The following is a 24,780-nucleotide window of genomic DNA, read 5'->3' on the forward strand; positions in this document are numbered from 1 at the left end:
ATCATCTAACACTCTTAACTTGAAGTTAATGTTTATAAACACTAATAATTAAAAAACACTTAAATGTAATATCCAGTTTTTATAATTCACATTACAATGTCGTAATGCCTAAATTTACTTGAAGCATTTAAAATTATTTATTTATTTGTGTGTGCGTGTGTGTGTGTGTGTGTGTGTGTGTTTTATTTTGAATACATTTAGACAAAATTGTATTTAATAGGATTTTAATATTTGGCTTTTATTGATTATTGGCCAAAATAAAAGTAATTATATACTTGTCAGTATTGGCCATAATCTGGGACATCCTTTTAATATGAAATAGGGCTGCACGATTATGACAAAAATCATAATTGTCGATTATTCCCTTGAAATTGTAATTGCGATTATTAATTACGATGATCACAATTTACATTGAATGATGTTTATACCATTGTTTGATGCAACTGCATGCCATATTTTTATATGAAAATAAACAAGCTGAAAACACTGTTTTCAAAACTGAAAAACCTTTAGTGCTTTTCAATAGTATTAATAGTATTAAGCCTTCAAATGTCAAATATACATCGGATTGGTTTCTTCTTTAAATTATAAAAAAAGTAAAAATATGAATGGTATTATAATGTTATACTAAAACTAAAACAATGGAAAAACCCTTAAGATAACATGTAGAAAGAAAAAAACGCGTCTTAAGCATGCAGAATAAAGTGGACTTTGAACGATTAATTGCTGCTTTGAACGATTCCGTAATTGTGGCATCCATAATTGTAATCACGATTAGAAATTCCCTAATATGAAATATCTTTAGCAGTAGCACAGCATGCTAATTAAAGCAGTGGCATGATTTTCATGTGTGGTGTCTCCTCAGTTGTGTGTCCTCTGCTGACCCTAGTAGTACACATCACAGCGAACACACATTCATGACGTCTTTCACAATTACACCAGGGGCCTGTACCATGATGGTAGATGAACAAATTCAGAGTTACAGGATTAGTTTTGAGTTGACAAAACCAAACCACTACAATCCGGCTTTGTTGGTACCATGATGCAACTTTCTTTGTTCGCTCAGGCTTTGATCCTGAGTTTGTGGAGCACGTGCACATGAATGTGTGACATCCCTGGCGAACAGCCAGTCATGAGCCTTGGTTAAAGGTTTTGCTAAAGGTTAAGAGATTGAAGAATAAGATTAATTTAAATGCATTTACAATGAAAAAAGTACTTGTTCATGAAAGAGGACAAATAAAAGAAATGATCTTGCTTTATCAGTGCAGTCACAAGTGAAACTTGTTAAATACAGCGATAGAGACACGAAGGTCACGTAGTCATTTTTAAAGCATTATCTATTGATTCTGCAGCTTTTTTATATTACATACGATCTGTATATATTAACAGTCATTTAAAATTAATTATTTATAATAACTGTTAAACTAAAATTGCTTGTGTGTAATGGATTAATAATAATATAAATCATATAATTACATAAATCATATAAAATAACTTAAACTTAGTAATTATCATTAAAGCCAGACATTTTTTAGTACTAGTGATCTTTAATTTGGACCAAGATAAACTGGGGGAGTGACTTTTTTTGTGTCAGACATGTGTCACTTTGCTCACATCTGATTGGTCCAATTTCAACTTAGTAATTATCATTAAAGCCAGACATTTTTTAGTACTAGTGATCTTTCATTTGGACCAAGATAAACTGGGGAGTGACTTTTTTGTGTCAGACGTGTCACTTTGCTCACATCTGATTGGTCCAATTTCAGTTTGAGATCACTAACTCAGAACATAACCTGCCCCGGAACAGGTTAGCCGTAGAGTGTAAGTTACTATGGCAATGAATGCAGCTAAAAGCCAAGCCACTTTCATGGTACCTAAAACCCAGGATTGGTCCAAACTAAACTGAAATTTACCTGGCTAGCAAGCTAATCCGGCTTCATGGTACAGGCCCCTGCCTACAAATGCAACAGCAACTCAATGACTGAGCAAGCCAGACTCAAGCTGTCCAGATAGAGGGAGCCCAGCAGGATTCTGATTCTCCTGAGTCCCTCGTGTGGTTTAGCATGTCTGGTGCGGGCAGCCTATCTTTGACCTAATTAACTTTCGCAAACAGACGGACAGACAGGGGACGAGAACCTGTCAGGCCAGAGAAGAAAAGCACTTTCAACACCGGCTCTCTCGTTTCATGCTAGGAAGTCAGGACTAGAGATGAGAATTGATTAGTTGATCCGGAGTCTCAGAGGAATGATGTGTTTGCTGAAGAGTTTGTAACAACATCTTTGGCTTATAGCTCTAAAGCTGTGGGTTTGGGAAACAGTAATGTGTAATATGGGAATCACTTTAGTGGTTTTAGCTAAGATTCTGTTATGCAATTATTCTGTTATTTTACAGTTTATAAATATACAATAACATTTCTAAAACTTTAACTGAAATTAAAATGAAAATGTAAAATGCAGAAAATAAAAACGTATGGCAAAAGAAAAAAAAAAAACTGTAATAGTATTTCAGTGTTACTAAAATATCACTGGTTTATCATGCAATTGATAACACAAAACCAACATGATTCTGAGCCAAATAATGCAATGTGAAAGAGTCAAGGCAGGTGGAGGAAGACGGAATCAAACTCTAGTTCAGATCAATGTGGTTTAGCATGTCTGGTGCGGGCAGCCTATCTTTGACCTAATTAACTCTCGCAAACAGACGGACAGACAGGGGACGAGAACCTGTCAGGCCAGAGAAGAAAAGCACTTTCAACACCGGCTCTCTCGTTTCATGCTAGCAAGTCAGGACTAGAGATGAGAATTGATTAGTTGATCCGGAGTCTCAGAGGAATGATGTGTTTGCTGAAGAGTTTGTAACAACATCTTTGGCTTATAGCTCTAAAGCTGTGGGTTTGGGAAACAGTAATGTGTAATATGGGAATCACTTTAGTGGTTTTAGCTAAGATTCTGTTATGCAATTATTCTGTTATTTTACAGTTTATAAATATACAATAACATTTCTAAAACTTTAACTGAAATTAAAATGAAAATGTAAAATGCAGAAAATAAAAACGTATGGCAAAAGAAAAAAAAAAAACTGTAATAGTATTTCAGTGTTACTAAAATATCACTGGTTTATCATGCAATTGATAACACAAAACCAACATGATTCTGAGCCAAATAATGCAATGTGAAAGAGTCAAGGCAGGTGGAGGAAGACGGAATCAAACTCTAGTTCAGATCAACAATCGAACAGTGTGAAAACAGCCTACGGCTGCTTTGGCCTTGCAGAGCTTCTGTTTAGATCCGGTTTTGGAGGAGTTTGGTGGATCTTCTGCCCTTGGTGATTCTCTAAAGAGAATTTTGAAATGCTTCACCTCGTCTATTTCCTTCATCCTCCAGAAGTCCTCCTAGCTGATTTACAGTAGTGTTACTCCTTGAATCACTTCCAAGCTCTGCTGACTGTCTTGTCAACAGATAAGAAACAATTAATTTTTTTCTGAACTGAACTGAGTAAATACTGTGTAAAAACTGGCTATTTGTTTTCAATGCAATTGGTAGACTAAAAAGACTGTATATTCACTGTAACAATTTAAATGATTAGTAAGTCATGGGAACTTATATTTGTACATTGCTTTAATTCATCAAAACAAGTTGTGCAATTTCAACTTTTTTAATAAGTTGTATGAAATTCATCTTGATTTAAGTTAGTTTAATGTAATTTAAGTTGAAATGACTTTAATTTATTATACTTGACGCTTAAGGCAGCCATTTAACTTGTTGAAATATGTGCATTTTTTTTAAGTGATAGGATTTACTTTAAACCATTTTCCCTCAGAAACTGCTAGTAAAATGCTAGTAGTTTCTTTATTTTATTGACGTAATCATGAAATTTTGAAGCAAGAAGACTGAAATAATGATATTAATATCTGAGCTGACATTCAGAAACAATGACAACACTAAGAGAATATCCAGGTTTTGCGGAGATTTAACATGTTTTCTTTGGCTTCCTTTTGAGTTATGTCACCCGTCTCATCCTTTCCCATATTAGAAACAAGATTCTCAGGTTGCATATCTGTCAGATATCTGATTCATGTTCTCACAGTTAGCTGGATTTTGAAGGCAGAAGAGCAGTTTAAGTGCGTGTGGATGTGGATTGAATGAAATGCGCTGTGGTTGTAGTTGTTTGAATGCTGATGAATCAGTGCTGCCGTCTAGATGTTCAGTGATGTGAAGTGACAGGCCGTCAGGCATCAGGCAGAGCGTTTTAAGTGAGCTCAAAGCTGACCTCTGTTCCCGCCTATAAATACAGCGGCAGAGGCAGGCACACACTGTACCATTGATGCCGTAATAGAGCCGAGAGCGGGGCAGAACGATTCATAGGGTTAGATGTTTGAGAAAGAGACCTAATATCGAGCGGCTAGTTTAAATTTACACCGTATTGATTATTGTAGGCAGCTTTGCAGTTTGAAATGCGAGTTGCTGACTGTAATTTAGGGTGTTGGCTTGGAACGTTTGATCATATATTCTGACTCGGCACTCCAACCATTACATTAAAAGATTTAACTCAGTTTAGCTGTATGTCATGAGTCATGAGCAAAATAAAACACATTCCTTTTGTGGTGTGTTTATCCTCTCTATAGAACTAGGGCTGGGTCATATATCGAATATTCACGATATAGTTGTTCTGATTTATTCTGATTTGTTATTGTTTTGTCCTCATTAGTAAGTCGCTTTGGATAAAAGCATCTGCTAAATGAATAAATTATTAAATGCTATATAAAATGAAGAAACATCACAAATAAAATACTACTACTGCCTTTTTACTTTATAAAATTAATTTAATGTGTTACTTGCCATTTCATTGTAATAATTTGTGAAATTTAAGCGCTATAAGCCAAAGATTATATTTAAAGGAAAATTTATGATTCTATGTGTGTTTTTAGTGAAAAACCTTATTTTTTATTATTATTTTTTAACTGGACTTTTATTTACTTTTTGCTTTAAAATTGAGTCTATTTGGCCACAATGGTTAATCTGATCACACTTTTAAGAAATTTCAGAATAATATATTTAAATAGCAAGATTGTTTTTTGGTTTATGAGCTCATTTATGAGTAAGAATAGCGTAATGGCATTTCTTGTTGAGTTTGAGCAGTCTTTCTGCTGTTTTTACTGTCCTCCATTCGCATTAGTTTCCTCTCTTACATCTCTCTCGCTTTGGAAGCACTGTCTTTCCAGAGGCTTAAACATTCATTTTTAGCATTTGGAGTAGGTTTTATTTATTCTTGTTTGTAAATAAAATACTTTTTCTAGATATATTAAAATAAGTTACTACAATACTTCTATACTTTCCCGTTCTTCGAGCGATTGCATAGTAAACATTGGTTTTGGCCTATTTTTGTGTGTGAGGATTTAGGCCAAATGTAATGGAAACTTACTGTTCCATGAGGCAGCATTACATTGTGAAAATCCCTGTTGAATAGCAGAGCAGATCGCTGTAATGGAAGGAGATATGGCTGGAAGGAGGTATTGAGAGATAAAGAAATGGAGGGAGGGTACCATTTCTTGCTGTGTTCACTGTCCAGATGTAATCCACCTGCCCGGGGCGAACCAGATTGCGAGGACTGCCGTAGTTCTTAAAGGAACAGTTCACCCCATTTGCTTAGTTTACTTTATTTAACTTAAGCTTAAGGGGTTAGTTCACCCAAAAATTTAAATTCTGTCATTAATCACTCACCCTCATGTCGTTCTAAACCTGTAAGACCTCCGTTCATCTTTGGAACACAAATGAAGATATTTTTGATGAGTTCTGAGAGCTCTCTGACCCTCCCATAGACAGTAAAGTAATTACCACGAAGTCGTTATTTTTCTGTTTTCTTTGCATACAAAAAGTATTCTTGTAGCTTCGTAAAATTATGGTTGAACCCCTGATGTCACATGGATTATTTTACCGTTCTCCTTACTACGTTTCTGGACCTTGATCGTGGTAATTACATTTTAGATTAGGTAATTACCACATAGATTAATCGTGCAGCCCTAATTCCCATTATTTCTGAATGACTCTCTCTAGAGTCTAGTTGTCCTGATCTCCTTGGATCTGCCCTGTTTAGCTGAAGCCTTGTGCCTTGTGCGTTGCTCTGTCTTGCTCTCATCGCAATGAATATATGTTTTTGTCATGCTACACTTGCTGCTCTGCTGATTTGAGCAGTTAAAAGGGCAAATCTGGAGTTGTAGATTTGCATATTTGTTTGTGTAGAAGCTTGTTGTGTTTGTGTATATTAGGAGGTTTTGATTAGTGTTGCTGTATTTTCATCTCACAATTTCTAGCCCTGTGTAACAATATTGATGCTACATGTGAACAAACATGTAAGATTGCCCTTTAGAATCTGAAAACCATCTATATATAAGATAAATATAAATATATAATAGATAAATATATAAAGCATTATATATATATATATATATATGAATATATAGAAGTAAATCAGAATTTATATTTATAAATCATAATATATAAATGTAAATCAGAATAATAAAAAAAATCATATATAAATGTAAATTGTGAATACACACACGCGCGCGCATATGTCATATCTACATTTTATAAACTGGGACGATTAAGGCATAAAACGTCTGTTACATAAGTGAGATAAGTGCAGGCATTTAAAACATGTCTCAGCTTCAGGGAATGTGACGGGGTTAGACATGCCCACTGCTTTAATGATTTGGCTTCCGTTCGTCAGCAGCAGAGGAAGGAGATCTGAGGTCTCGCTGCCCCCTCTGCATCTTATCTCCGTTCTCTACTTGAGTCTATCACAGCTTCTGCAAATGGTTCCTCCATGAGACTGGACTGTTTTGATTCTTTACTCGTTCTATGTATCATGTTCTGTATAACATGTTTGTGTATGTGTTTGACATTCCATTTCTAGCGCAAAGTTTCAGTCTGAAGGGAGTCTGCGGTCAACATACTTCACATTGGGTTCATTTTCATGTAGATTTAGTCCATTGAGACACATTGTGGCTCTGATGTTAGATTCTTTCCTAATGAGAGAGTGTGGGTACGTTGGGCATGATCACGGTCTAACTGAGCTTTTTCCTGGCTTTTGGGATGGATCAAAACACGGCTCCAGTGTTCACTGCCATTCGCTTCTCAATAAATTACCCTTAAGCTGCATTTGTGGCAAATATTAAGGGTTTCTAATCTAAAACTCAAAAACCAGACGAATTGAACAGTCTGTACTCTGTACCACTTCCCTTTGCTTTAAAAAGAGTTGTATTTAGTGATAAAATAGCATTTATAGAAGAGATCACGTATGAGACCCATGTGACCCAGTATTGCTACAAAACAAAGATGTGTTTTACAAGAGACAATGAAGTATTTCATCAGGGATAAACACACAAGACAAAAGGCAGCTGCCGCTCGTGGCTGGACTCAAATAAACAGTTCTTCTCTCTGAACGAGCACATAGCTGTGTTCATGCGTGATTAGAGATTTGGTTTCACAACCCGTCAATGGCTTTGTATTGATTAATACAGCAATAGCAGAGGCATTAATATATTTGTTTCCGTCTGTAATGAAGCACATAATGTCTGCCATGGTTCAACCGCAGGTGTTACACATACATCCAGGTGTTATACTGAAGTAATCTGCCAGTAATGAGGTGCCACAGTCTCTGTGAAAACCTTATGAGACTTCAAACAAGCAAGCAGTTTTTTTTCAGGTTACATGATCATTTTAAAGAAAGTTAAGACAAAAAACACTTACGTTAAAAAATGGTTTGTTGACTACCATTCAAAAGTTTAAGGTCTCTTATGCTCACCAAGGTTACATTTATATGATAAAAATACAGTAAAAACAGTAATATAGTGAAATATTATTTCCATTTAAAATGGCTGTTTTCTATTTGAATATATTTTCAAATGTAATTTATTCCTGTGCTGCAAAGCTGAATTTTCAGCGTCATTACTCCAGTCTTCAGTGTCACATGATCCTTCAGAAATCATTCTAAAATGCTGATTTGCTTCTTAATAAACATTTCTTATTATTATTATTATTATTATTATCAATGTTGAAACAGTTGGTATTTTGTGGAAATAATTTTGTGGATATGTTTTTTTCAGGATTCTAATGAATCAAAAGTTCAGTTAGACGTGTATTTAAAATAGAAATCTTTTATAACAAAAATGTTCGTAACATTTTACTAAGAGCCTTTATGTATGATGCATTATAAAGGATCAACAGGATACCCGGTTCAAAGGGTAAAACGCATTAAAATTAATCATAATGTGCATTGTAATGCATTATATCTTGTTGTAAATAATTATAACCAAATTTAAAATGCATAGTTTAACAATGAATTGATAAGTGTTATAATAACTGTGGTCACAATTATTCATGAGATTGTACAATGCATTATAAGGTGCATTACAAGGCATTATTAATGCAGTGCATTATACAAAAAGGCATTAAGTAAAGTGTTACCAAAATGTTATTACTCTCACCTTTGTTCCACTTAAAGCATCCTTGCTAATGCTGAATAAAGTATTAATTTCCTTCAAAACAAAAAGGTCTCACTGACTCAACTTTTGAATGGTAGTGTTCATGCCTCTTAGCACTTGATTACCCTCAGAGATTCAGAATGCAGACTGTTGTGTCATTCATACTCATAAAATAAGCTTACATGATATCAGTAGCTCAGTATATGAAACCTGTCAAATGTTAAAGCAAGTTGCCACTGATAAAGAAGGCAGAGGAAAGGACTGTGTGGAGGAGATTAAGAGAGACAGAGGTAGAGCTGAGAGTGCAGTATAGGTATTGGACAGGAGCCACAGAGCTAAAGTAAATACAGTGTGGCATGTGAGTGACCTACATAGAGCCCAGTGAAGGAGGTTAAAGTGTACAGTGTGCCAGACCTGTTCATTAGCCTATTATTTCCTCTCTGAGAAGAGTGCAAGGCAGCAAATGCCAGGGAAAACTCTGCTATCTCAATGAAAATGTGACCGGAATGGTTTTAACTCTCTCTCTCTCTCTCTCTCTGTTGCAGGAATATAACATGACCAGATTAAAGGGATAAAACCAGGCGCTCTTCAACACATGGTGAAAATGAAACATCTGCATCTTTGAATGCTTAAAATAAGCCAAAAGTAGATCACAGACCCTTCAAGATTTACAAAAATCATCTTATCGGTCCATATTGTCATTTTCTCTTCACCCTTGCCCTTCTCCGGTCAAAACCACCATGTATGGTAGTGCCCGATCCGTGGGCAAAGTAGAGGGCAACCACAGCGGCGGGAGCAGTCAGAGTCCCGGCCGCTCGCCCCGTCTCCCTCGCTCGCCCCATCTGGGCCACCGCCGCACCAACAGCACAGGGGGCAGTGGAGCGGGAGCGGGAGGTCCAGGTGGTAAAACCCTTTCCATGGAGAACATCCAGTCTCTCAATGCTGCCTACGCCACATCCGGCCCCATGTACCTGAGCGACAACGAGGTGGTGGTGTCTGGCCCAGACCTGCCGAAGAGCACCATGACGCTGGGCCGCTCGGGAGGACGGGTGCCTTACGGCGTGCGCACCACAGTCATGGGATCCAGCCCAAACATCTCCACTGGGGCTCCCGGATCCGTTCCCACTGATGCCATTGCTTTTGGAGACCACCATATGCCTTCCACCCTGGCGTCCACTGTGCCTCATTCGCTGCGCCAGGCGCGGGACAACACCATCATGGACCTGCAGACCCAGCTCAAGGAGGTGCTCAGGGAGAACGAGCTCCTGCGGAAGGAGGTGGATGTGAAGGAGAGCAAACTCAGTTCCTCCATGAACTCCATTAAGACCTTCTGGAGCCCCGAGCTAAAAAAGGAGCGCGCCCTGCGCAAGGACGAGGTATCAAAGATTGCCGTGTGGAAAGAGCAGTACAGAGTCGTACAGGACGAGAACCAGGTGAGAGGAGGATCAAGTGGGTTTAAAATCCTATTTACAATGCATTTAACTTCTGTAATATTATACATATCTCAGAGTGAATCTGAATATTTTGCAGGGAATAATGTAGCCTCAGTTTTGATTACTTTTATGCTTTCACCTTATTTAAAAAAACAATAATGTTTGGGATGCATTGATATTATAATTCTGGCTTATAAGACAATTTTATTTTCAAGCTATGGCAAGTAAATATTTTACAAATAAACCATTAAAATTTTAAATCTTTTCATTTTAAAAATGAATATTAATTTTGAGATTTGCTAAAGATTACATTTAACAGTGTTCTTAAATTAGGGTTTTTAAATGAAAACATTTAAGTAAGCATGAGATGTTGACAGTGGAAATGAGCATGAACATACATTATATTACATTTAAATGTAGAAATGTACATTTATGCGTGGTTCGCAAGTGAAAGTTTATAATACGAATTGCAAAAATGTTCTATTTCAAGTAAATGCTGTTCTTTTGAACTTTGTATTCATCAAAGAATCCTGGAAAATTGATTTCCACAGAAATATTAAGCTGCACGATTGTTTACAACATTGATAATAAGAAATGTTTTGTGAGCAGCAAATCAGCATATTACAATGATTTCTGAAGGATCATGTGACACTTAAGACTGGAGTAATGATGCAGAAAATTCAGTTTTGCAGCACTAGAAAAAAATACATTTTAAATGAAAAATGTGTATTTTTAAATTGGAATATTTCACAATATTACTGTTTTCACTGTATTTTTTGATCAAATAAATGCAGCCTTGGTGGGCATAAATGACTACTTTGAAAACATGAAAAAAGTTACAAACCAACAACATGTCGTGCATTCCTAAATATTGCCTTTTTTTAAACCATAGTCTATCTCTCTTTTTTTTCTTAGTCAGATATTGGTCAGTTAAGTGTTTGAATATGGTTTCTCTTCTCTTCTGTGAGCTATAATATTCTGGTCTTTTTAGTGCAGCGTTCAGTAGCCAAAGGGCTTTATCTGCTAAAACGCTATAATATGAAATGGTGCACCTGGCACTGAGACAAAACAAAACAAAAACCTTTTACTTGCAGATTGGATCTGATTACTGAAGAACATTGGTACAAGGCATGTTTAAGAAATGGCTCTATTTGTTTTTTAGTGTTGTTTTCAGAAATGGCTTGCCGAGAGCCTTCAAACATCTTACGATAAAAACTCTAGACAAGTGGATCTTTTTTGTTTTTGCATAAAATGGACAACTGTTCAGCAAAGTCTATATGACTTTCTATATGAATTTCCTTTCAGTATGACTTTTATTGTAGACTAATTAAGCTTTTTAAAACATCCATTTCTCCTCTGCAGGCTGTAGTTTAACACACGTCCATCCTGACATTTCCCGTTTTATTCTCCTTCATTCGTGCTGGATTTTATCTCTGGTGTAAGCTGTAATTTTGCATTTTCCCATGTATTTTTAGGGCCTGCAGGCAGTCTACAGCATGTAGCCGACTACAGCATATGACATAGACATGAACTATTATCGTTATAACACCACCTCTTTTCAACAGGAAGATGTTTTTATGTATTTAGTCTACTCTACGTTATTTTCACTGTTGACATCTGGCAAAGAATTGCCAACTTAAGGAAAGACCTTCTGTATGTCGCCATGTCTGTAGAGTTAACTTTGAACTCAGCTGGATGTCAGAGACCTTTAACACTCATATGGTCTTATTGCACGTAACTCTGGCCCTGCTTTGCTTTTGCCTTGGCTGAACTGTGAGGCTAATGAGGGGCATGTCGTCACTGCCTTTGATGCCTTTCATTCACACCGCCTGTTTGATGAAGGCTCGGGTGATGTTTTTGGGTAAGGACGAGTGGGTTGAACCCATATGACACCCCACTCGGTCTGCTTCGTACAGTGAGCTGGAGTACTTGACTGATGAAGTCGGTTTCTGTCATGATGGGTTTATCTAGATAAACTAGATCAATATTCAAAAGACCCTTGATCAGTTAAATGAAAAAGTCATATTCTCAGGAGAGAGAGGCATTCAAAGGAGGGATAAAGGAGCAGGAATGAGTGGAATGAGGCTTGAATACTCCTTTGAGACATGTTCAATTATGAGATGTGACGCAACAAACCCCTTTAGTCAGCCACCTCTCATTCATTCACCTCCTGTGCTCGTATCTCTCTCCATTCATTCAGCCCACATGCTAGTTCACTGGATTTGTGAGCATGCTTTCTCTCTCTTCAGTTTAGGGATGCATGAGTAATACAATTCTGGCTGATATGATAAGCAATAATTATTAAGAATTGTTTGAATTTTTTTGTATGATAGTCAAAAAATATGTTGTCTATTTAAAAATATATATTTTTATTTAAATGGATAATTTTTTTTTTGTTTTTTTTATATATATTCTCTATTGTCAAAATAAAAATAAAATAAAATCAGTCATTTTAAATGCTTAAAGTGAATTTAGGGATCACAACATTACAATATAATGTACAGTATGAAAAATGGATATTTAATTTGAGATTACTGGTAAGTGTTAATAATTAGTGTTTTTAAAGATTAACTTTAAGCGGACGTTAGATGATCACAAAAGTAATCTAAATGTAAAAATATCGGAAATGAGCATTCACAATTAAATATATTGTGCCAAAAAATATATATAATATATAGCCAAAATATATATATATATATATATATATATACACAATAATATTTATGATTAATGTTATACAATAGGAATAGAAAACAGTAAATTGCAATAAGCTTTCACTGTTTTTTACGGTATTTTTGATCAAATGAATGATCAGTTGATCAATTAAAATTTGGGGAAATGAGTGTGCACACTTAAATATGTGATTTATATAGCCAAAATGTATGTAATATTTATTCATTTAAAATGAATAGAAATCTAAAAAATATTCTAAATTGCAATGTTTCACAATATTTTACAGTATTTTTTCCTCAAAGCATCAATTAAAAAATGCACAATGGACAATTAAATATGAGATTATGTAGCCAACATATATGTATTATCTACTAATAATTAAAAAAGTACAGATTATACTGTGTCATGCATCTCTATTTCCTACAGAATACTGGGAATGTCACTTATTCTGTAATAAATAAATTTTTTATTTTTTATTTTTGATGTGCATAAATGTGAACATGTTTTGTTTATTTGGATTCAAATGAACCTTATTTACTTCCTTAAAAGTCGTTTTCTTCCAGCGCTTTGTGCTCATCTGCCATGACATTCCCCGTACTATCAAGTATGTTTACATGAGCGCATCCTTTCAGACAGAGCAACCGAGCCAATCGGGTGTCCATCCATGTGTGTTTTTAGTAAGCGTGCGTCTCTGCCCTCTGAGGAAGCGGGAACAGATGGCAGACGCGGCTCCTGATGCGCTTACTGTAGTCGTGTTGTAAAAGGGCCAAAGATTCGCACCCCAATCCCACAATCTCCTTATCAAGTAGTGTCACTTTTCACAGCCAAGTTCCGCCCACACTAATATTCACCGTTCCGGTCAGACTGTTTGTTCCTAGTCCCAAATGTTTGATTCACATAGTCAGATGAGATTAGAACAGATAATGTAGGGGTTTGTTTGCTGTGTCATTTCAGTAAATGTAACCTAGAAGGGTAGCAGATGGTCAAGGGTGGAGTCTCTCGCAGATGGAAATAAACATCACATGTTGAGCTGAATGACTAAGAACCATGAAAATATCTCACATGGTTTTCTTGCACAGTACTTCCTGTTGTCCTGCTTGGCATGATAAAGGTTTGAAGGCTGTATTTACTCATTATGTAATAGATAATCAGCTCATTACTCACAGCAGAATGACTGTCATCATACAATATGCTGTGTTTACACTTTAGAATCATGGAGCTGGACTGTAAACACCATAGACTTTGAGGTGGATCTGTCCCTGTATTCTGGTTAGTGGGTAATCAGTATAGTGTTTAAAAACACCATATATATATATATATACATATAAAGCAGCTTTTGCCCTAGGTGCACTTGTGCATAGTTTTTTAGGTAGGTTTCTTGAAGCATCTTGGAGACGTTGCCACAGTTCTTCTGGATTTAGTCTATCTCAGTTTGTTCTGTTTCTTCATGTCATTCCAGACAGACTGGATGATGATCAGATCAGACCTTTGTGTGGAGCACTGGCTGTTGTCAGACTCCTTGTGCAAACAAAAATCTCACCGGATTATTACAATTAATGGAAAAATGAACGTTTGGAAATGTAAATTGATATTTCCTACTGACACACTACAGCAAGAGATAGAAATAACTGACTAAAAACCATTTTTAGCTGGTGAAAATACTAGTGTTCTAATAATTTTGGCCACCTCTGTTTTTGCTTGTGAACAATAAAACCGATCTCTGTGATTTGCCATATCAAGAGACCTGAATATCATAGGTATGATCTTTCGACTTTGGTCAGTAAACAACCACCTAGCAACCAAGAACACCCTAGCAACCACATACTGACATGCAGGGACGTGGGACGTAGGGGTGCTGAGGGGGCTGCAGCACCCCCTGTTTTCACATGGTTGCAAATGCAACGCCAAGTTTGTTCATTTAAATTTATTCCGTTTTAGCATTTAATAATTTATTTGTAAAGATCTCTGAAATGTAAACTGTAAGTGGGCCATAATAAACCCATGTTTATCTTTATAAACATGATTAATTTTACTTGTTTTCTATATGGGATGATTAGCCTAATCCTCATGACCATCTTCCCGCGCCCCTGCCGACATGCTAAAAATGAACAAAGCTACACCCTGACAACCACTCACATAAAAGTCTAGTTTGTCTCTGCAAGAACTGTCTGGATTTTATTTTAGGTCTCTTAAAGAACTCAAGTTTGAAAATAAACCATCTTCAAGTCTGTAAAACCACCAAGATAATGAGGAACAAAATGTCCTGTTGGGCTTTCTTTGTTTCCTCACTTACTCTTGTTTTATTTCCCAAGCAGCCTGTGCTGATTAAGGAAAGACTTGCAATATTTGGGTCGTGTTATCTCTGCCATCTCATGAGCAATGTAGTAAAAGTGTGTAAGAAAGAATGTAGGGGCGACAGATCATATTTTTATCTGTTCTCACCACGGAACTGTGAGCCGCTGCTCTTTGGCAGATGCGGCGGCCCTTATATGGATTCTGGTCATGCAGGATAGGTGTGGAACGAACAGAATCTTTGCATATGGTTACACAGACCTCCTCTTCATCTCCTCTGCTCCACTGTCCCGCTCTTCCTTACTTGGTATAGTTCACGTAGGGAAAACACTGAGAAAATTGGAGTAAGAGAGGCATTGATGTAAAGAGATGGGCTCTAAAGGGTCCATGACATGAAAAAAAGGTTTGCTGTACTACATGCTCTGAACTTTTAAGGCTTGTGTTTTGGATCTCTGCTGCTTTGGATGCTGTGTGTGGCTAGTAGAAGGGAGTGGGAATGAGCAGGTTTGCTTTGTCCACTACTACCGTACTTCCCAAAACCCCACTGACTGTGCAGATGGCCCCTCTGACACGCTGCATTAAGATTAAGCCCTTGTGATCAGCTCCATTCTTCCTGTCAGTCAGCAGGAGTCCCGCCCACCTTCAAGGTGTTTATACTGTAGCTACATGTTTATCTGTATGTGGATATATCTGACAGAACCTAAGAAGCTGAAGTTGTCTGCTGTAATTGAAGTAATGCTGTACTGTTATGGGATATAAGTTCCTAATTTTAAAGGGTTATGCATTTCTAAAATCAAAAGAAAAAAAATAACAAAGAAAATGAGGACTATTTTTTGGACCATTAAGATTTTTTTTGCATTGTTGCATTTATTTTCATGGCAATTATGCTGATTTCCTTTCACAATTGTCCGTAGCGTCTGATTTGTGGCATTTATTCAACTGAAGTTCATTTGAATATATTTAAATAAAACAAATGTATACACACTGTATATTGTGTACAGTTATATACATAAATTGTGTGCAATTTTCTATATGATTTTTTAAATGAGATTAATGAGAGATAAATTAGATATACAATATATAATTGTATGAAATAAAAGTTAAAACACGTGCACGCACACACACACACACACACACACACACACACACACACACACACACACACACACACAATTTTAGTTTATTTGAACAATTTTCAGATAATCTTTCTCTCTCTCTCTCTCTCTCTCTCTCTCTCTCTATATATATATATATATATATATATATACTGTATATATATATATATATATATATATATATATATATATTAATTATTGTTGTTGTACAAGTAAAAATAATTATTTTACAGTAATTATGTTAATGTTTATGTATAATAAAAGTATTAAATGTTTCTGCAATTTATTTTTAATGTTTTAAACTGGTCCTACATATTTTAATGTTGGTAACACTTAAAGCCTTTATGTATAATGCATAATAAAAGTAGTTTTAATGCATTAATTATGCCTTGTAGTGCACCTTGTAATGCATTGTACAATCTTTAAAAGGTTAATAAATTATAACACTTACCAATTCATTGTTACACTATGCATTTTAAATTTGGTTATAATTATTTACAACAAGATATAATGTATTACAACAAATTTTATGAATAATGATGATGCATTATACCCTTTAATAACCCTTTATAATGCATTAAAGGCTTTAAGTAAAGAGTTACAGTTATATATTTTTTATAGGTTTTGGCTTGCTATTTTAATTCACACATAAACCTGGAGAGCAAAATCAAACTTTTAACGTGCAGCCACTTTTAATCTGCTTTGCTCTAATTGAAAATGTCTGTTTTCAAATGATTATTGCCATCCGATTACGCCCTCCCCATTCACATCTGGTTAATTACATAATCACATTCAGTTGTCTGGCTTTGCCTCCCTTCGAGGGCTTCATGACACAGCAAGTCTTGGTTGCCATGGTAGCCTTGCAATAGCAGACCCTCCGCAAGAGCCGGCCCAGTTCATAATGCGCCCTTTCAAACTGTGGCGATTTCCTTTCCTAAACTCCATTAATATCAACTTTAATTACTGTTTTGAATGCTGAAATTCGACAGTGTGGCATAGAGACTGTCCTTGGATATATATTAATTTATTTTTAATCACCAGTATGCATTTTAAAGTGAATTGTGTCTTTTAATGAAAGCTTATAGTGTGTGTTTGCACAGTCTTTTTAGGAACTATGACATGCAGCAGTGAAACTGATGTAAATTCATCAGCGGATGACCAAGCATTTGAAAAGGCGAGGATGAGCTAGTACAACGCATGTGCGAATATTACAGATGGCCTAAAGTCTGTGCTAATATTCTCAGACTCGAGGCAGGAGACAAGCTCTAATTGGTACAGTGGAACTGAATGACGGGTCTGTATTGTGATGGTGACCTGCAGGGTCTGACTGTGCTACTGGAAAGTTTCGAGGCGAGTCAATCGGGACACAACAGTGGCCCAGTAGGAGGCTGAGACACAGACAGACAGAACAGAACAGAGCTAATTGGAGAGGTCTAGACTTTAAGGGGTCATATCACGAAAAATAGTATTTTCCTTTCCTGTCTGCTCCTTTGAAATAGGAGTTTGATGTACTATGTAGGCATAGTCTGACTGATTCTCTTTCCAAACCATCCAGTTTCCTTATTGTTCCCTGTTTTGGAAAAGAGACTGAAGAAACGTGAAACAAATTCTTTGAATTAAAGGAATAGTTCATGCCATACAAGGTGTATATAATTTTGTTTCTTCAGCTGAACAGATTTGGAGAAATTTAGCATTAAATCACTCGCTCACCAATGGATCCTCTGCAGTGAATGGGTGCCGTCAGAATGAGAGTCCATACAGCTGATAAAAACATCACAATAATCCACAAATAATCCACATGACTCCAGTCCATCAATTAATGTCTTGTGAAGTGAAAAGCCGTGTTTAAGAAATAAATCCATCATTAAGCCATTTTAAACTGTCGCTTCTGGTCAAAATACGAGTTCATAAACCAAAATAATGCCTCTAGTGAAAAAAGGCCATCCCCTGTTCTCCTCTCACATCAAAATCCACTGACATATTATTTGTTTAGAACTCTTTTGGACTGTTTTTGCTTGTAAAAAGTGCTTGATCTGTGCATATTTCTCTTCTGATTCAGATGAGATGGCTTTTTCAATGAAAAAAAGCAACGTCTTAGTGATTGAATTGTTTATTAGAAATGCAGCTTTTCACTTCACAAGACATTACTTAATGGACTTAAGTCATGTGGATAACTTGTAGATTATTGTGATGTTTTTATCAGCTGTTTGGACTCTCATTCTAACGGCACCCATTCACTGCAGAGGATCCATTGTTGAGCAAGTAATGTAATGCTAAATTTCTTTCAAATTTTTCCAAATCTGTTACAATAAAGAAACAAACTCATCTACATCTCAGATGCCCTGAGGGTAAGTACATTTTCAGCCAGTTTTTATTTTTGGGTGAACTATTCCTTTAAGCTTTGTGTTGTTATAGATAGATGTAAGTGAGTTGCTGACTGCTGTACAGACGTGCTGGAGACTATCTGTGAACTTCAGGTTAAGCTCTGTCACCTGATACCGCTGCCTCTGTGCGCTGTTAGTTTGCTGTTGGGTTTCCTCATTAGTCTGGGCGCACACATGGGAATGGAAATCAATTATTTAATGCAATCACAATGATTTATTCATGATGTCGACCCATCGTGAGGAATCGCCTCACCAGGTAGGAAAGAGCTCAGCATGCTTTGTGGTGAAAGCTGGCCAAATGGTGGAAAAACACCAGTCATTCAACCATCGTCCTTTGTGCATTTGTGTTAAAGTCAATCTCGAGTTTTCAACTCGTTATACTACATTTTACAGTAAAACAGTGAGGAAAAACATAGAGTAGAATATAGAACAGGACTTGATTTTGTCTATTTAAAATTATTTCAATTATTAAAAGTGGGCGTTATATACCAGATTTAGCCTGACCACATGCACATGTATTAAAACAATGCTTAGCTGTTGGATAGAAACATCTACACCTTCTTCAGTACTCATTTTATCTTAGGGATATGTCTGTCAGATGAAACATTTCTCTTAACCACACTGGATTGTCTTAGTATGCTGTGAAATGTGCTGTGTTAAAGGGAGGTGTGGCTCTAGCATTTTTGTGTGGGATGCTTGTTCTCTGGATCGTGTTAGTTGAAGGCAACACAAAGCGTTGTGACAGGCCGAATGAGTCTGTGCTGATTGGCAGAGCACCTCGGGTCTACTTCTGCGGCCCAACTGACATTCATAAAATGCTGGCGGGTCGTTAAGGGTCAGAGGTCGCACATGCTTGAGATTACAGCTTCGCTGTATCCTTGTTATTAGGAAAACAAGGCCCACCGCTTCTTGTCTAGCCTTAGTTTAGGTTCATTTAGAGTCTTCTGAAGACTGCAGGCTGCTGCTAAGTATCCCATCGGAGTTTAAATATCCGGCGGATTCCTCAGCCATCTTTTTTTCCCTCTCCGCTGCATTCTGTGGTTTGGCATTCCCTCGAAAACATTCCATCTGTGGGGGTTGGACCGGGAAAGTCTGATCCTTCTAGTGAGGGGAAAAAAAACAAACATGTGGAGGAAAGTGGGAGGGTTGAAGAAAGGCCCCGTTAGCATTTGCTGCAACTTCCAGTGAAAGTGTATGATGGTTTAGGTGTTCATGTCCAGCCAGTTTTATCGCAGCAGAGTGCTTGTCTCTACCTTACAACTTATAGTTTCATATTTTAGCTGTAGAATCAATCCCCTTTGGCTGTCTTGTCCTGCCCAGCAAGCTCGTTTTTTTTTTTTTTTGGCTCTCCACTGTGGTCTGCTCTGTTAAGCAGTCCTGAATCTTTTGCCTGAGGCTGACCGATAGCTCTGAGGCTCTGTCCTCAGGAGATGGACTTGTAACAGTAGTATGTGAGCACAGCTGTCTGTCATGCTGTCAGGACTGTGTGTGTTCTGTGTGGTCAGTCTTGTGTGGGACCCTTGAGCCTGGAAAAGGGAAGTGCAAACGCTGGCATCGGCATTTGCAAGTATTTGTATTTGTCAAAATACAAGTCAATAATAATAACGCTTCCTCCAGTGAAAAAGTACATCCCCTGTTGTCTTTTCACATCAAAATTACTTGACATTTGTTTTGAACTGTTTTGGACTGTTTTTGCTTGTAAATGGTGCTTGATCTATGCTTATTTCTCTTCAGATTCAGATTGGATGATTTTTTTGTTTTACTGGAGAAAGCAGTCTTGCAGTAATTTAGCCAGAAGCAACTGTTTGAAGTTAAAAACTGACAAATTTGTTTATTACAAACATGCAGATTTTGTTTCACAAGACGTTAATCGATGGATTGGATTATAGTGTTGTTTTTATCAGCTGTTTGGACTCTCTCTGACGGCACCCATTCACTGCAGAGGATCCATTGGTGAGCAAGTGATACAATACTAAATTTCTCAGTTTTCTTCATATTTTAATTATTGGGTTATCTATTCCTTTAAATAAAAGTGACAAAATCCCAAAAGTAAAATGTTAGTGGAACTATTGTGATTGAGGGTGGATGTGGTAAAGCAGGGGGCCTCTTTGCCTATTTGAGTTGAATGTCTGCAGGAAATGTCAATCCCAGTGCCCAATCTTTAGGGTGGAGTGATAGTGTAGGAGTGGAGATTAGAGACAGGACAAGACATGGGAGAAACCTTTCCACCAAACACGATGTGTAATGTGGCGTGAGGCGATACGGAGTGGAAAGAAAAGACACAGTGGATGTCTTCAATTGCACACTGCTATCAGTGTGTGTGAGAGAAATGCAAACCACTGCATACTCTGATAAATGGTTTGTTGATATTACTGTTGATCCGATGTCTGTGTCTGATCGGTGTCTGCTCACATTTATAGGCCCGTTGGAGGTGTTCAGACTGGTCTAATAGGTTTCAGTTGATTGTCATTTTAATATTATATTGCCATATCAGGCATGTACAAAGCCTGCAGGCCTGATGGTAACTTCATTCTTGTGCAGAAGTTCTTGTAAGAGCCTTTAGATTGTTCACTACTGCATGGTGGCCTGTTTGCAGTCTGTTCTCATGGGCCTGCCCTTTTCACCACTGTCCCCTCTTTGTGCCTGCTTTCCCATCATGCCTCTGACACCTTCTACCTCAGAGCCTGATCCTGCTTGTCAGCCTTTTATGTTAATATGCAGTCTTTGTGTCCTAGTGTCATGCTGTCCAAAAAAACATGCTGTCCTCTTCTAGTATATAAATTGGTTGATCATTCTAAAAAGGAAGTGACAGCACCTTCTGTTTCACGTCATAAGTTCATGAAGTTTGCTGTCTTCATGTGGAAATCAGACTAAAACATGCACAAAAATATGAATACTACCATCATTGTCATTGTACATGCCTAAATTGTCTTGTTACACCTGAGTGCATATTTTTGGCAGTAACGTTTTCCTGCAGTGTAAGGGAAAAGGGTGCTCGTAACCATGGTGATGCCTGCAGACATATTCATGACTATTCTTAAATTCATGCCCTCTGGCCTTCCTGAACACCTCCTTTTACCTTCTCCTTGTTCCAGCATTGCTCTTCTAACTGCTTTTTTGGTCCTCTCTGAGGTGGGCGGATAGCATGAATCCCTCTCCTCTGGGACTTGTTGTTCAGTGTGGTTGGAGAGCGTGGCCTGTATTTACCCCGGGGTCTCTAGAGAGCTGCTCCAGGTGGAAGTAATAGCCATCTGTCTTTAGAGCTCAAACCCTCAGAGATGTAATGTCCTGAGTAGATTCGTACAGCTGATGTAGTGTCTTGAAAAAATTTCTGGAGAAGTCACACTAGGTTTTAGAGAAGTGTTATGATCGTTTATTCATTTTGTGTGTGGATAAGAGTATAGCCTGTCATTATCTAAATCAGTCTGTAGTTGGTTTCATTCATTCTTTCATTTGTTTTTATTTTATTTTATTTTATTTGTTTTTGTTATTGTGTTGTTTTGTTTTTTTTCATTCATTCATTATTCATTTATATTTGTTTTATTAGTGTTAAATGTATTTATTTATTTTCAGTTGTTTTGTTTTATTTGTTTAGGTTTTATGTATTTTCTTCATTCTTTCTTTCTGCCTTTCCTTATTTATTTATTCATTCATTCATTTATTTATTCATTCATTCTTATGTTCTTATTTTTGTACTTTATTTTTGTTTTCATTTGTTATTAGTTTATTTTGTTATTGTGTTATTATTTTATTTGTGTTGCATTTATTTATTTATATTTGCCTTTATTTGTGTTTATTTGTTTAGGTTTTATTTTCTTTCTTTCTTTCTTTTCTTATATCTATTTATTTAAGTTTTTATTTATTCATATCTGGTTTTATTTTTTTATTTGTTTATGCTTTATTTATGTTTGTGTATTTTTGTTTTTGTTTATTTTTAATTTAAATTAAAACATGTAAAAAATATATATTTTTTAAAAAAGTAATTAAATTGACAGACTTAATATATTATTTTAAAATGTGTTAATTCTTATATATTATATCAGATTAACATTGCCAGATATAGCCAGAATTTTAGTTCTGCTAGTTTGTTGCAAGCGACCGTTATTTACATAAGCTTTATCTCTTATTCATTTGTTTTATCTGTAGCATCTCCAGATGACCATCCAGGCCTTCCAGGATGAGCTGCGGATCCAGAGAGATCTGAACCAGCTGTTTCAGCAGGACCCCAGCGCTCATCCCGGCGAGCCCCTGACCGCCGAGCTGACCGAGGAGAACTTCCAGCGGCTGCACGGTGAGCATGAGCGGCAGGCCAAGGAACTGTTCCTCCTGAGGAAGACTCTGGAGGAGATGGAGCTGCGCATCGACACGCAGAAACAGACGCTCTGCGCTCGAGACGAATCCATCAAGAAGCTCCTGGAGATGTTGCAGAGCAAAGGGCTGTCGGCCAAGGCCAGCGAGGAGGACCACGAGCGGACACGGAGGCTGGCTGATGCTGAGATGCATATCCATCACCTGAAAAGCCTTTTGGAGCAGAGAGAGAAAGAAATGGTCTTGCTGAGGGAGGTGAGAGTGCTAGTGAACCTCAGAAAACCATCAAACAACACTTATGCAACTTTTAACCTATTAAATGGATAGTTCACCCAAAAATGAAAGTTTGCTGTTAATTTACTCCAAGATCTAGGTGTCTTTTTTTTTCTCTTGAGTAGAACAGTAAAGAAGATACAGTAACACTTTACTTAAAACCTTTATGTAAAATGCGTTATTAAAGAGTATAATGCATTGTAATTATTCATAATTTGCTTTGCAAAACATTATATCGTGTCATAAATAATTATAATTGAATTTAAAATGCATAGTCTAACAATGTATTGTTATAATTAAGTGTTATAATGTATTAAGTGTGGTTACAACTATTCATGTGATTGTACAATGCATTATAAGGTGCATTACAAGGCATAATTAATGCATGAAAACTACATTTATAATGCATTATACATAAAGGCTTTAAGTAAAGTGTTACCGAAGATTCGTAGCTGAAACCGTAGTTGTTGTTGAGCGGCTTCCCGTTTTTGAAAATAAAAAAGCTTATCAAGAAAAACAAAATTAATACACGTGGCTCAATGACAATATATTGAGGTCTTATAAAGCAGAAACTGAACATTATTTACAACATTATTAACTGTAATCCCTAGCCTCAGGCAACCACAAAATCATTTTTTCTGCAAACTTTCCATTTTTGATCATAGACGTGAAAATGCACTATCCAAAATTAAATGGTTGCAATTCGTGAATGCTTTGGAATATAGTTGGTCTATTTTTTTTAAGAAGACAATCAGCAGATTATTGCTGAAATTACATTTCATAAAAAAAATTTAATTATTAAATATTTATAGAAGTTTAAGATTACTGAGAAGAAAATGTAATGCATTAATAAATATTTTATGTAAAACAAATATTTTTATAAAATATTTTGGAGTTCATAAAATTAAAGCCATATTTCTAACTAAGTTATGTTCCAAATTTGAAGTTGAGATCACAAAAATTGAGGTTCCTGTGACATTTTGTTTAGGTGCTAAACCAAAAAAGCCAATGAGTGACACCCATACTCAACTGATTTAAAAAAAAAAGTATTTTCCTTTCGCAAACTTGTTTCCACCACTGAATAAAAATTGTAAAAAGGTAATTGCGACTTTTTATTTTGCAAATCTGACTTTTCTCACAATTCTGACTATTTTCTCCGAGTTTTTGCGAGTTATAAAGTCCAATTCTGAGGGGAAATTGCAATTGTGTGTTTTAAAAAGTCAGAATTGCAAGATATAAACTCACAATTCTGAGAAAAAAAGTCAGAATTTCGAGTTTATATCACGGAATACTGACTTTATAACTTGCAACTGCGAGTTTTTATCTCGCAATTCTGATGTTTTTTGATGAATAAAAAGGTAATTATGACTTTATCTCGCAATTCTGAATTTTTTTCTCAGAATTACGAGATGATAAGTCGTAATTACCTTTTTATTTTTGTATTCAGTGGCGGAAACGGGCTTCCATACAAATGCACACATTTCTGTCACAATATTACTTCTGTCACAAATATGAACTCTTGAGACCCTTTTCAACAATGTTTCGTCAAGATTAGAATACGTTTTGATGATAAAATATTATATTAACCTTTGTATTATGACACTTGACACAGCTCACTAGAAGGTGGAGCCAGCTAAAATAATTTAAAGTACCATTTCCATGGTAACGCAATTTCCTAGTTCAAAACCACTTTCACAGGATGAATTTTGAGCGTTCGAATGATATATCATGTTTACTAAAATCGCTGACAGTCAACAAATAGAAAAGTGTATACAGATCTGCTATTCACTAGCATTAAATGTCAACTTAGCAATTAAATG

At 36.4% G+C, this 24,780-nt stretch overlaps 1 protein-coding gene across 1 annotated transcript in view; it reads left to right on the forward strand.

Moving 5' to 3' along the window:
* LOC107584049 (ELKS/Rab6-interacting/CAST family member 1-like) overlaps positions 1-24,780 on the forward strand; it is a 198,789-nt gene that overhangs the window by 3,732 nt on the left and 170,277 nt on the right. Inside the window, exons 2-3 of the mRNA XM_016270453.1 lie at positions 9,028-9,915; positions 22,526-22,942. Of these exons, the coding sequence (XP_016125939.1) occupies positions 9,223-9,915; positions 22,526-22,942 (1,110 nt within the window). The 5' untranslated portion in view covers positions 9,028-9,222. The remainder of the gene's footprint in view (positions 1-9,027; positions 9,916-22,525; positions 22,943-24,780) is intronic.

This window comes from Sinocyclocheilus grahami, unplaced genomic scaffold (genome assembly GCF_001515645.1).
Source record: "Sinocyclocheilus grahami isolate Dianchi unplaced genomic scaffold, SAMN03320097.WGS_v1.1 scaffold56.1, whole genome shotgun sequence".
Classification (NCBI taxonomy): domain Eukaryota; kingdom Metazoa; phylum Chordata; class Actinopteri; order Cypriniformes; family Cyprinidae; genus Sinocyclocheilus; species Sinocyclocheilus grahami.